General features: G+C 45.7%; 1 protein-coding gene across 1 annotated transcript in view; it reads right to left on the bottom strand.

The window, feature by feature from the left end:
- Positions 1 to 14,936, bottom strand: part of itgbl1 (integrin, beta-like 1) — a 300,193-nt gene that overhangs the window by 89,003 nt on the left and 196,254 nt on the right. Inside the window, exon 7 of the mRNA XM_070891407.1 lies at positions 13,588 to 13,734. Coding sequence (XP_070747508.1) covers positions 13,588 to 13,734 — 147 coding nt within the window. The remainder of the gene's footprint in view (positions 1 to 13,587; positions 13,735 to 14,936) is intronic.

The raw sequence follows: 14,936 nt of genomic DNA, 5'->3' as shown, positions 1-14,936 counted from the left end.
CCAGGCTGACACTCCTCAGTAGTACTGAGTACTGTACTGAAGGAGCGCTGCACTGCCGAAGGGGCAGTACTGAGGGAACGCTGCATTGTCGGAGGGGTAGTACTGAGGGAATGCTGCACTGTCGGAGGGGCAGTACTGAGGGAGCGCTGAACTATCAGAGGAGTAATACTGAGGGAACGCTTCAGTGTCGGAGGAGCAATACTGAAAGAACGCTGTACTGTCAGAGTGGCAGTACTGAGGGAGGGCCGCATTGTTGGACAGGCAATACTGAGGGAGTGCTACACTGTTGGAGAGGCAGTACTGAGGGAGTGCTGTACTGTCAGAGAGGCAGTACTGAGGAAATACTGCACTGTCGGAGGGTCAGTACTGAGGGAGGGCCGCATTGTTGGACAGGCAATACTGAGGGAGTGCTACACTGTCGGAGAGGCAGTACTGAGGGAGTGCTGCACTGTCAGAGAGGCAGTACTGAGGGAATACTGCACTGTCGGAGGGTCAGTACTGAGGGAGTGCTGCACTGTCGGAGGGGCAGTACTGAGGGAGCTCCACTGCACTGTCGGAGGAGTAGTACTGAGGCAGTGCCATCATTAATGAGGTTCATTCTCTCAATTGTGGGGAGGGACAGCCTGTCTGAACTTGGGACTGTTAGCGCTGTGCGTTCTCTGAACTCGGGAGTGTGATCGCTGTGTGTTGTGAGAATTCATGAGTATTAGCGTTGTGCATTGTCTGAACATGGGAGTGTGAGCTCTGTGTATTGTCTGAACTTGCAGGGTGTCAGCACTGTGTGTTGTCTGAACTCAGGAGTATCAGTGCCATGTATTGTCTGAACTTGGGAGTTCTAGCATTGTGCATTGTCAGAATTAATGAGTGTTAGCACTGTGCGTTCTCTGAACCCGGCAGTGTGAGCACTGTGTGTTGTCTGAACGCGGGAGTGTCAGCGTTGTGCGTTCTCTGTACTCGGGGAGTGTTAGCGCTGTAAGTTGTCTGAACTCAGGAGTTTCAGTGTTGTGTGTTGTGTGAACTCGGGAATATTAGCACTGTGTGTTCACTGAATTCGGATGGGTAAGCGCTGTGCTTTCTCTGAACTTGTGACTGTGAGCGCTGTGCGTTCTCTAACCTCAGGAGTGTGAGTGCTGTGCGTGTAAAGTCAACATGGATTTAAGAAAGGAAAATCATGTTTGACAAACCTACTGGAGTTTTTTGAGGGTGTAACTGATAGAGTAGATAAGGGAGAAACAGTGTGTTATGTCTCTAATAAAGTAATGTGACTGAGTACTTTAGACGTGAGTAAGTGTGACCTTAGTCTCTTTATTCTAACTCCAGAGTGCCAGTACAGCATGGGAGACCTGCTTATATACAGTGCTCCCAAGGGATACTGGGATCCCTTGGGACTTCAACAGATGCGCCCTCTGGTGGTGGTAGAATGCTGGTTATATAGGTTATATAGTGTTGCATACATAACACCACTCCCTCCCAAAGTCAATAATACACTTATTTATAGCGTGAGACAATCTGGGGCTTTCCACTCCCTAGTCGATCGTCTCGGTACAAATACAGGTGTGGTTGAGTTGGTTGGACCTTAGCTGGGCTGCTGCGCAGTTGGCCTTGCTGGGCTGCTGGGGATGATGAGTTCAGCTTCATGGTCAACCGTGATGCGGGTTGCCACTTGTGTGTGCGTCGGAGGGTTGAAATTGGTGGTGTCCTCTTCAGATTGCTCGTGGCTGTCTGTGAACGACAGTTTGGTTTGGTCCAAATGCTTTCTGCAAGTTAGTCCATTTGCGAGTTTGACCTGAAACACCCTACTCCCTTCTTTGGCTATGACAGTGCAAGCAAGCCATTTGGGACCATGTCCATAGTTGAGTACAAATACAGGGTCATTGACTTCATTATCGCGTGACAAATTTGCGTGATCATGATTCATGCTTTGTGGATGACGCCTGCCCGCGACATGATCATGGAGATCAGGGTGGACTAGAGAGACCCTTGTTTTGAGTGCCCTTTTCATGAGCAGTTCGGCAGGGGGAGCCCCGGTGAGCGAGTGGGGTCTTGTGCGGTAGCTGAGCAGGACTCGGGACAGGCGGGTCAGCAGGGAGTCTTCCGACACGCGTTTCAAGCTTTGCTTGATGGTTTGGACTGCCCGTTCTGCCTGGCCGTTGGATGCGGGCTTGAACGGGGCAGATGTGATGTGCTTGATCCCACTGCTGATCATGAATTCCTTGAATTCAGCACTTAGAAACGGGCCAACGAAGTCAACGTGGATCCTAGACCACGGTTTGGAGGGCCATGATCACAAACTTAGCGGTGCCTCTCTGGGTGCATTGCAAAATTGAGAGCAAGTGTTGCATTGGCGCACGCAAGACTCCAAATCTGAGTCGATGCCGGGCCACCACACATGGGATCTGGCTATAGCTTTCATCATTACTATGCCTGAGTGGGTACTGTGTAGGTCGTGTATGAACATTTCCCTGCCTTTCTTGGGCAAAACCACGTGATTACCCCATAAAAGACAGTCCGCCTGTATAGACATTTCGTCTTTGCGCCGCTGGAACGGCTTGATCTCTTCATGCATCTCCGCTGGGATGCTGGACCAGCTCCCATGGAGGACACAGTTTTTTTACAAGGGACAGTCATGTATCCTGGCTGGTCCAGGTCCTGATCTGGCAGGCCATAACGGGTGACATCTCATTTTCAAATGCATCCATCACCAAGAGCAAGTCTGCAGACTGTGCCATTTCCACCCCGGTGGTGGGCAATGGTAACCGACTGAGAGCATCAGCGCAGTTCTCTGTGCCTGGCCTGTGGCGAATTACATAGTTATATGCAGACAGCGTGAGTACCCATCTTTGGATGTGAGCAGAGGCATTGGTATTAATACCTTTGTTCTCTGAGAACAGCGATATGAGCGGCTTATGGTCAGTTTCTAACTCGAACTTAAGCCCAAACAGATACTGGTGCATTTGTTTTACCCCATAAACACATGCCAGAACTTCTTTTTCAATCATGCTGTCGGCCCTTTCGGCCTTGCACAAGCTCCTGGATGCATAAGTGACCGGTTTCAATGTTCCCGATTTGTTTGCTTGTTGTAACACACACCCAACCCTCTACGAAGACACATCGCAAGCTAGCAGTAAACGTTTACATAGGTCATACAGAACAAGCAGTTTGTTGGAACATAACAGATTTTTGGCTTTTTCAAAAGCAGTCTCTTGTGATTTCCTCCATACCCAGTCATCTCCCTTGCGTAGCTACATGTGTAGAGGTTCTAGCAAGGTGCTTAACCCGGGTAGGAAATTAGCAAAATAATTGAGGGGTCCCAGGAATGATCGCAGCTCCATCACGTTCTGTGGTCTCGGCGCGTTCTTGATGGCCTCTGTCTTGGTGTCGGTGGGTCTGATGACATCTGCCGCGATTCTTCTCCCTAAGAACCCGACCTCTGGTGCCAGGAAAACACACTTCGAGTGTTTCAACCCGAGTCCCACACGATTTAGCCGACTTCGAACTTCTTCCAGGTTCTGCAAGTGTTCGATGGTGTCCCGACTTGTGATCAATATGTCGTCCTGGAAAACCACAGTGCGCGGAACTGACTTTAGCAGACTCTCTATGTTCCTTTGAAAAATAGCCGCGGCTGATCGAATTCCAAATGGGCATCTATTGTAGATGAACAGACCTTTGTGTGTGTTGATGCAGGTGAGGCCTTTCGAGGATTCCGCCAGCTCCTGCGTCAAGCAGGCCAAGGTCAGGTCCAACTTGGTGAACGTCTTCCCTCCTGCCAGGAAATAGGTCGTCTGCCTTGAGTAGCGAGTACTGGTCCTGCAGCGAAAAACGGTTAATCGTTACTTTATAGTCCCCACAAATTCTGACCGTGCCATCACCCTTGAGAACCGGAACAATCGGACTGGCCCACTCGCTGAACTCCACCGGTGCAATGATGCCCTCTCGTTGCAGCCTGTCCAGCTCGATCTCCACTTTCTCTCGCATCATGTATGGTACCGCACGTGCCTTGTGGTGGATCGGGAATCAAGTGGATCTGCACCTTCGCCCCAGAGAAATTTCTGATGCCTGGCTCAAACAACGATGGAAACTTGCTCAGTACCGTGCACATGAGGCGTCGTCGAAGGACAAAAGCGCTCGGATGTCGTCCCAGCGGATTTTTCCCAGCCAGCTTCTGCCGAAAAGTATGGGGCCATCTCCTGGTACAATCCATAGTGGTAGTTTGTGCACTGCTCCATCATAGGAAACTTTTACTGCTGCACTGCCAATTACAAGGATCAGCTCTTTAGTGTAAGTTCTCAGCTTGGTATGAATGGGGCTCAGCTTGGGCCTGTGTGCCTTGTTGCTCATGATGGACTAACTCGCGCCCGTGTGCAATTCCATGGATACTGGAATTCGGTTCAGTTTAACTTTTAACATGATTGGTGGACATTTCGTGGTGAAGTTTTGTACCCCACACACTTCTGCCTCCTCAAAATGAGTCTCTAGTTCAGTTTGATCCGCCATTGATCGGATTTCCTCTGCAACGTGGTAGTTTACAGGATTTGCAGCTCATCTGCACATTCGCTGGAGGTGTCCCATTGTTCCACAGCCGTTGCACGTATAGTGTTTGACGCGGCATTGATGGGCTCGATGATCACCTCCACAGCGCCAACAAGGTGTCAATTGCCTCGCATTCACACTTGATGGCAGACTCTGAGTCATCTGAGGTCGTGCAGCTGCAGGCGTGTACGTTCTGCCATATGCATTCCTGCCTGAAAACGACGTTACTTTGTGTACAGTACTTGCCGAAGCATCTTTATGCTGTGAAATTTGTTTGGTGTTATCGCTGGTGGACATAAATAGCTGGGCTATTGTTATGGCTTTGCTCAGGTTCGGTGTTTCAACAGTCAATAGTTTGCGAAGGATAACCTCATGGACAATGCCAAGCACAAAAATGTCTCTTAGCATTTGCTCCATGAATCCATCGAATTCACAATGTCCTGCAAGGCACCTTAGTTCGGCGACATAGCTCGCCACTTCCTGGCCTTCGGACCGTTGACATGTGTAAAATTGATACCTTGCCATCAGAACGCTCTCCTTCGGATTTAGGTGCTCCCGGACCAGCATTTTTCATATGATTTGATTGTTGGTTTCACCGGAGCAAGAAGATTATTCATGAGGCTATTGGTTGTTGCCCCACAGAAGGTGAGGAGGATCGCCCTTCGTTTGGCAGTGTTCGCACTCCCTTCCAGCTCGTTGGCCACGAAGTATTGGTCGAGTCGCTCCATGAATGTCTCCCAATCGTCCCCTTCTGAGAATTTCTCCAGGATACCAACAGTTCTCTGCATTTTCACGTGATGGCTCCTTATCGCATCGCCAGTTGTTATGTCTCTAATAAAGCAATGTGACTGAGTACTGTAGACGTGTGTAAGTATGACCTTAGTCTCTTTATTCTAACTCCAGAGTGCCGGTACAGCATGGGAGGCCTGTTTATATACAGTGCTCCCAAGGGATGCTGGGATCCCTTGGGACTCCAACAGATATGCCCTCTGGGGGCAGTAGAATGCTGGTCACATAGTGTTACATACATAACACAGTGGGTGTAGTGTATTTTGATTTTCAGAAGGCTTTTGATAAAGTCCCACATATGAGGTTAGTGTGCAAAATTAAAGCACATAGGATTGGGGGTAATGTACTGGCATGGATTGAAAATTGGTTAACTGACAGGAAACAGAGAGTAGAAATAAACGAGTCTTTTTCGGGGTGGTGGGCAGTGACTAGTGGGGTACCACAGGGATCAGTGCTTGGGGCCCCAGCTATTCACAATATATATAAATGATTTGGATGAGGGAGCCAAATATAATATTTCCAAGTTTGCTGATGACACAAAACTAGGTGGGATTGTGAGTTGTGAGGAGAATGCAAAGACGCTGCAAGGCGATTTAGATAGGTTGAGTGAGTGGGCAACACATGGCAGATAACGTGGATAAATGTGAAGTTATCCACTTTGGTAGGAAAAACATAAAGACAAATTATTATTTAAATGGTGAAAGCTTGAGAAGTGTCGATATACAAAGGGACCTGGGTGTCATTGTACACCAGTCATTGAAAGCAAACATGCAGGTGCAGCAAGCAGTTAGGAAGGCAAATGGTATGTTGGTCTTCATTGCAAGAGGATTTGAGTACAGGAGCAAGGATGTCTTACTACAGTTATACAGGGCCTTGGTGAGACCACACCTGGAGTATTGTGTGCAGTTTTGGTCTCCTTACCGAAGAAAGGATATACTTGCCATAGAGGGAGTGCAGCGAAGGTTCACCAGACTGATTCCAGGGGTGGCAGGACTGTCGTATGAGGAGAGATTGGGTTGACCAGGCATGTATTCACTAGAGTTTAGAAGAATGAGAGGGGATCTCATTGAAACGTATAACATTCTGACGAGGTTGGACAGACTGGGTGCAGGGAGGATGTTTCCCCTGGCTGGGAAGTCTAGAACAAGGGGTCACAGACTCAGGATACGGAGTCGGAAATTTAGGACCGACATGAGGAGAAATTTTTTCACTCAGAGGGTGGTGAACCTGTGGAATTCTCTACCACAGAAGGCTGTGGAGGCCAAGTCACTGAATATATTTAAGAAGGAGATAGATAGATTTCTATAAACAAAAAGCATCAAGGGATATGTGGAAAAAGCGGGAATATGGTGTTGAGATAGAAGATCAACCATGATCATATTGAATGGCGGTGCAGATTCGAAGGGCCAAATGGCCTACTACTGCTCCTATTTTCTATGTTTCTTTGAACTTGGGAATGTGAGTGCTGTGCATTCTCTGTACTCGGGAGTGTGAGTGCTGTGCATTCTCTGTACTCGGGAGTGTGAGTGCTGTGTGCTCTCTGTACTCGGGAGTGTGAGCGTTGTGTGTTCTCTGTACTCAGGAGTGTGAGCGTTGTGTGTTCGCTGTACTCAGGAGTGTCAGTGCTGTGTGTTGACTGAACTCAGGAGTTTTAGCATTGTGCATTGTTGGAATTTATGAGTGTTAGCAGTGTACGTTCTCTGAACCCGGCAGTGTGAGCACTGTGTGTTGTCTGAACTTGGGAGTGTGAGGTCTCTGAACTCGGGAGTGTTAGTGCTTTGTGTTGTCTGAAGTTGGGAGTATGATGTCTGTGCATTGTCAGAACTCAGGAGTGTTAGCACTGCATGTTGTCTGAAGTTGGGAGTGTGAGCGCTGTGTGTTCTCTGAACTCGGGAGAATAAGCGCTGTGTGTTGTCTGAACTCACAAGAGCGTTAGCAAACAAAATTTGACAGCGAGCCATGTAAGGGGATATTAGGACAGGTTTTCAAATGCTTGGTCAAAGAGATAAGTTTTAAGTAGGGACACAGAAAGAGAGAGGGGTAGAGAGGTGGAGAAGTTTAGGGAAGGAATTCCAAAGCTTAGTGCCTAGACAGCTGAAGGCACGGCCGCCAATTGACACCAAGCCAAATAAGGAAGTATTTGGACAGGTGACCAACAGTTGGCTGCAAAACATCATCCAAAACAGGTGGCTCTTTCTTCAGCTTTGCGATTCCAATTTCCTAATTTGGTCAGGCTACTGGAAATATTGTCAAACAAGAAAGATACCGCCTTGAGTTTGGAATTTGCTTCGGTATTCAGCCCTACTTTCCTGTGCAATGACTCTCCCTGGGATAATTGGCTCAGCATTCAATTCACTCAGACTTTTCCAACTGTAATAGAGTCACCTCTTTCTAAGCAGTGGAGCATAGCAATTTCACAAACTAGTCAGCGAGTGTTTTGTATTTCATGTATTTGTTTTGGCAATGGTAGAAGTGAATTCATTGGAGACTCGGAATCTTCCAAAATAATGAGACAACAGTCTGGCAAACTGTTCCAATAAAAGGGCTGATTTTTCAATGCTTTATCCGGAATGGGGCACAGCAGGATTAGAATCATAGAATCGTACAGCAAAGATGAAGGCCCTTTGACCCATCGTGCCTGTGCTGGCTCTTTGAAAGAGCTATCCAATTAGTCCCACTCCCCCTGCTCTATCCCCATAGCCCTGTAAATGTTTCCTTTTCAAGTATTTATCCAATTCCCTTTTCGGTTACTGACCCTCCTGCCAGTGGAAACAGTTTCTCTGTGTTTACTCTATCAAAGTTCCTTAATAGTTTTGTATACCTCTATTAAATTTCTCCTCAATGTTCTCTGCTCTAAGGAGAACACTCCCAGCTTCTCCAGTCTCTCCATGTAACTGAAGTCCCTCATCACTGGTACCATTCTAATACGTCTCCTCTGCACCCTCCCACATGGAAGTAATAAATGTGTTTTTTATTATACTTTTTGCACTTCATATTTGATTCTGCTTTTTCCACATTCTCAGCACTGAAGTGATTATAAGCTATGTTGGTTTCCATGACAATAGCGCTCTACTGCCCTCAGTACATTTACAGAAATGCGTTGTACTGCGCTATCATTAAAGCTACTAAATTATAACATTTTCCCTGACTGTGATTCGCAAAGCAAAGACAACAGCAGAAAAGTTGAAACTAATGACAGCTTCATCCTTCGGGAATCAAAATTAGTTCACACCCCATTCTACTGAAGCAAAATCCAATTGTACTACCATTTAAAATATTGCACTGTCGCATATGAGTATAGAAGATTAAGGGGTAATCTAATTGAGGTGTTTAAGATGATTAAAGGAGTTGATCGGGTCGATAGAGAGAAACTATTTGGGGATGGGGGAGGGGCAGGAGTTTAGAACAAGGGGGCATAACCTTAAAATTAGAGCCAGGCCGTTCAGGGGTGATGTCAGGAAGCACTTCTTCACACAAAGGGCAGTGGGAATCTGGAACTCTCTCCCCACAAAAAAGCTGTCAAGGCTGGGGCCAATTGAAAATTGCAACACTGAGATTGATAAGGTTGTTAAGGTTATTAAGGATTACGGAACCAAGGTTCAAATGTAGTTAGGTTCAAATCAGCCATGATCTAATTGTATGATGGAACAGGCTTGAGGGGCTGAATGGCCTCTCCCTATTCCTCTGTTCCTCTACCAGGAGTAATGTAGAGTGTATGGAATGACTGTCCAACAAACAAATAAAAGACACAATGGGGCCATTAATCTCAATACTTATGATCACCCTTTTCATTATCGAGGGCATCATAGCATGGAACGAGCAACTGTAAGCACTTGTTTTCCTTAGATATGGGTGAATGGGTGGGAGCGGGGTGGGGGGGGGGGCGGTGTTAGGGGGGTAAGGGAGCAGGGGAGGGGCAAGGGCTGGGGAGGTAAGGGGCGGGGGCTTGGGGTGGCGTGGGAGGGGAAGGGAGCAGGGGAGGAGGAGGAAGGGGGTGTCAGGGGCGAGGGGGTGGTGATGTTGGGAAATCTCATTGGGAAACAAAAGAGTTTAATGAGCATCTAAAATAACAGTCGAATCTAGGAACTTGACTTTATTCAAATGATGCATGCTATTTTTACTTATTTTCTTTTTTTTAAGATTTTAAACATAGACAAAAGGTAGCATTTCAAAACACATCATGCATTTGTATAGCGCCTTTAATGTAGTAAAATGACCGAGGGGTTTCACAGGAGCGATTATCAAACAGAATTTGACACTGAGCCACATAAGGAGACATTATGGCAGGCGACCAAAAGCTTGTTCAAAGAGGTAGGTTTTAAGGAGTGTCTTAAAGGAGAAGAGCAAGGTTGAGAGGTTTAGGGAGGGAATTCCGGAGCTTAGGGCCTCAGCAGCTGAAAGCACGACCACCGATGGTGGAGCGATGAAAATCGGGGAGGCGCAAGAGGCCAGAATTGGAGGAGCGCAGAGATCTCGGGTAGCTGTGGGGTTGAGGGAGATTACAAAGATAGAGAGGGGGCAAGGCCATGGAAGGATTTGAAAACAAGGATGGGAAATTTAAAATCATGGTGTTACCGGACCAGGAACCAATGTAGATCAGCGAGCACAGGGGTGATGGGTGAACAAAGTGCAACATTACAAAACGGATATAATCACAAATCAGAACATCGATTATTCTAGTTCTGATGCAGAGATGAGTAAATACAAACAGAGTTCGGTCAGTCCAGCTTGTTAGCAATAAGTTGGGGGCATTTAACTTGGAATAGAACCCTGAGACCATTCCCTAGAAATCCAGATGTACTGCAGGAAGTTAACTGGGAATTTTAGATTTACATCAGAGTATTGCGTAATTCTGCAAACAAGAATAAAAACGACAAACTTTAAGGGGCAGATTTCCCAGTCAGTGGGCTGATTCCTACTGGTGTATGACAGGCATGTGTGAGGCATAGAAATCAGGCAGTGGATTCAGTTCACAGTAGCCCACTCGAAGGTTACACAATATCTTATTTGCCCATTGTAAAGTGCACTCAATCAAAATGTGCAGGAGCTCATTTTGAACACTGAATTTGATGAAATTACATGGTAATGCATCTTTGTGCAATTTCCTCGTCTTCACGCCAGAATACTACACTTTGTACTGAAGCCACCCATATAAATGAGCATTAAAGGTTGGTGTAATGTATTTGCTTCATGGGTTTTTTGCTTAAGAATTCATAGCAACACATTGCTATTAAGAACAAATTGGTTTATTAACAAAGATTTAACAATCACACTACACATTACCAGTTCATCCACTAGGCTCACAACTGCATACCTCATCGTGGATGACCTAGACCCAACTGACTGGGGTTTTATTGAGTCTTGTGAACATCACATGACTGGCTAAGCCACTCACAACAGATGCAACAGCTCGACAAACCGATGAGTATGCTCACAGGTGCATACATTACAGCTAGAGTCATATATGTCTTTGTCATTGTCATTGCTTCAACCGAAACTGTGACTTCCTCATGTTAAAGTAGTTTAACAGCTTTCGTTGTTTGAACATGTTTAATTTGGTTTTGTATGTAGAGTAGTAAATGGTAGAGTTTTAAAGAGGGTGCATGAACAGAGGGACCTGGGGGTGTACGTATACAAACCTTTGAAGGCAGCAGGACAAGTTGAGAAGGCTGTTAAAAAAACCATACAGGATCCACGGTTTTGTAAATAGAGGAATAGAGTACAGAAGCGAGGAAGTTATGCCAAACCTTTAGAAAATACTGGTTAGGCCCCAGCAGAAGTATTATGTCCAATTCTGGGCACCACACTTTAGGAAGGATGTCAGGCCTTGGGGAGGGTGAGAGGAGGTTTACTAGAATGGTACCAGGGATGAGGGACTTGAGTTATGGGGAGAGATTGGAGAAGCTGGGATTGTTCTCCTTCGAGCACAAAAGATTATGGGGAGATTTGATAAGAGGTGTTCAAAATTATGAGGGGATTTTGATAAAGTACATCAGGAGAAACTGTTTCCACTGACAGAAGGGTTGGTAACCAGAGGCCACAGGTTTAAGGTAATTGGCAAAAGGACCAGAGGGGAGAGGAGGAGAATTTTTTTACACAGCAAGTTGTTGTGATCTGGAATGCGCTGCCTGAAAGGGCGGTGGAAGCAGATTCAATAGTAACTTTCAAAGGGAATAGAATGTATATTTGAAAAGGAAACATTTGCAGGGCTATGGGGAAGGAGTAGGGGGAGTGGGACTAATTGGATAGCTCTTTCAAAGCGCTGGCACAGGCATGATGGACCGAATGTCCTCCTCCTGCGCTGTAAGATTCTATGATTCTAGGTATGAATTAGAAAATAGATGAGCGTTCAGTACTCTGGACGGTAATGTTTTTAACTGTTAAGAGTTGTACCTTGTGACCAGCGCCCAGAACTTCCTGGATTGCACTTACACAGAAACCTACGTGAGCGGCCTTTGTATGGGTCTGGAGTTATGAAAATGAGCGGGCAGAGGGCTTTGGCAGACTGATCTCAGCGGATGACGAAGATTCTACCGTGTTTCAGTGCACATCGGCGTAAATTGGTTCACAGCGAACAACTGACGCTGCGCCACTTTTGCACCGCACTGGGAAGTTCAAGGAAATACCAGACCCAGGGATTACAATGTTGTAGCCCTCTTCACCAGCACAACAAACTACAAACCAGCAATGAAACATTGAAATACATTTAAAAGTGTGAACTCATTATTTGAAAATTCTCAATAATAATGTAAAGAAATGAAAGCAAAAGAAACTTTGCCAAATCCACAAGTCATAGCCTCAATGCCATGAATCTCCATTAACTGTAACCAACAGTCAACTGCCATATTCTTCAATGATGACTAAATATAAGGTCATGTATAAATATTCAATGACTGGAAACCTTGCATCATATGGGAGAAATTACTATGACTAGGGCTTTGGGAACATCAAGAAAAATAACCACGTTGCTTTAATATGTCAGCTGTAGCTCAGTGGGTAGCACCCTTGCTTCAGAGGTCAGAAGGTTCTGAGTTCAAGTCCCGCTCCAGATATTTGAGCACAAAATCCAGGCTGATACTCCCAGTATAGTACTGATGGTGCGCTGCACTGTCAGAGTGGCAGTACTGAGGGAGTGCTGCACTGTCTTTCAGATGAGATGTTAAACCCTCTCAGGTGGACGTAAAAGATCCCATGACACTGTTTCAAAGACGAGCAGGGGCATTCTTATGATTGTGTTGGATGTGTAAGTTGAAGACTGAGAGCTCTTTCAAAAGATCATTTGTTTAACACACACAGCTGAGGTATTGCAGTAAAGAGGAAATATTTGCAGGGATAGGGACATAGAAACAGGAGTAGGCCATTCAGCCCTCGAGTCTGTTCCATCATTTAATGAGATGATGGCTGATCTGCAAACTAACTCCATATACTCGCCTTTAGCCCATATTCTTTAATAGCTTTGGTTAACAAAATGCTATCAATCTCCGATTTAAAATTAACAATTGATATAACATCAATTGCCGTTTGCGGAAGAGAATTCCAACTTCTACCACCCTTTGTGTGTAGAAGTGTTTCCTAATTTCACTTCTGAAAGGTTTGGCTCTAATTTTCAGACTATGCCCCCTAGCCCTAGAATCCCGAGAATACATATGGGAAAAGAGCGGGGGAGTGGGACTAACTGGATTGCTCTTCGAAAGAGCCGACACAGACTTGATTGGACGAATGGCCTCCTTATCTGGTGTACTATTCTATGTTTTTATGATTTTCCTCGGTGTCCTGGGCCAATATTTATCCCTCAACCAACATCACTAACAAAAAGATTATCTGGTCATTATCACATTGCTGTTTGTGGCAGCTTGCTGTGTGCAAATTGGCTGCTGTGTTTCCTACATTACAACAGTGACTACATTCCAAAAAGTACTTCATTGGTTGTCAAGAGCTTTGGGATGTCCTGAGGCCATGAAAGGTGCTATAGAAATCCAAGTTTTTATTTTTTTGCTTCCTGGAGGTAGATTCAGTTGGATGCCAATCCCTTGCCTACTGGTTGTCACACCTTTAGTTGAAGGAAGGACCATATTTAATCCGCATCCCGCACAGTTGACATTTCCTCGAGAAAGGCTACAAATTGCAAATTCTGTTTCCCAACATGCTGACAGAGCATGGATGAGAATCATCCGAGGGTTTCTGACAGCACAACAATATTTCCGATACATTTTTGTTAATATTAAAGCAAATGATATGAATTTAAGGTAGCTGTAAGATGTCACCTACCTCGTCCTGAACATGGCAAGTTAGAATTCCCTTGGCATTTTCTTGTACTTTCCTGAGCTGAAATGGGACATGCTTTTGGGTGCTCACACAGGTGGCCGGTCCAGCCTGCCTTGCAGTCACATCTTCCACAGTTGCACTGCCCAACACCTTTGAGTTTAAATCCAAAAGTAATATATTAAAGTTAATTTTACGCCATGAAAACTAAGATTCTGTACTAATTGTTCTTTATCCTTGAAAATTCTGTCCTTTTTAACATAGTAAAATGGCCCAAGGTGTTTCACAAGAGTGTTATCAATCAAAGTTTGACACTGAGCTATAAAAGGAAATAATTAGGCAGATGAAACAGGCAGGTTTTAAGGAGCGTCTTAAAGGAGGAAAGAGAGGCGGAGATGTTTAGGGAGGGAATTCCAGAGCTTAGGGCCTCGGCAGCTAAGGCACAGCCGCCAAAGATGGAACATAAGAACATAAGAATTAGGAACAGGAGTAGGCCATACGGCCCCTCAAGCCTGCTCCGCCATTCAATAAGTTCATGGCTAATCTTCCACCTCAACTCCACTTGCCTGCCCAATCCCCATATCCCTTGATTCCCCAAAGTCCAAAAATCTATCTATCTCAGCCTTGAATATACTGAACGATTTAGCATCCACAGCCCTCTAGGGTAAAGAATTCCAAAGATTCACAACCCTCCAAGGGAAAAACATTCTTCCTCATCTTAGTCCTAAATGGCCGACCCCTTATCCTGAGACTATGCCCCCTAGTTCTAGACTCCACAGCCAGGGGAAACAGCCTCTCAACATCTACCCTGTCAATCTCCCTTAGAATGTTGTTAACTTCAACAAGATCATCTCTCATTCTTCTAAACTGCAGAGAGTATAGGCCCAATCTACTCAATCTCTCCTCATAGGACAATCCTCTCATCCCAGTAATCAATCTAGTGAACCTCCGTTGCACAGCCTCTAAGGCAAGTGTATCCTTCCTCAGATAAGGAGAACCAAACTGCACTCCAGGTGTGGTCTCACCAAAGACCCTATACAATTGTAGCAAGACGTCCTTACTCTTGCACTCCAAACCTCTTGCAATAAAGGCCCAAATGCCATTTGCCTTCCTATTTGCTTGCTGTACCTGCATGCCAACTCTTTGTGCTTTCTGTAGGAGGACACCCTAATCTCTCTGAACACCACTCTTTAATAGTTTCTCACTGTTATGTCTGTATTGCACTTATGAGTGACCTTCGTCCTTTATTCGTAACTCCAGAGTCAGGCACAAGCATGGTGGGCAACCTTTTATACTGGGCCCAGCACACCTATGCAGGTGACCCTCAGGTCTCCCATCGCAGTGCCCTCTGGTGG

Source organism: Pristiophorus japonicus, chromosome 10, assembly GCF_044704955.1.
Source record: "Pristiophorus japonicus isolate sPriJap1 chromosome 10, sPriJap1.hap1, whole genome shotgun sequence".
Taxonomy (NCBI): domain Eukaryota; kingdom Metazoa; phylum Chordata; class Chondrichthyes; family Pristiophoridae; genus Pristiophorus; species Pristiophorus japonicus.
The sequence above is the reverse complement of the archived record's forward strand: the minus strand, read 5'-3'. Positions and strand labels throughout refer to the sequence as shown.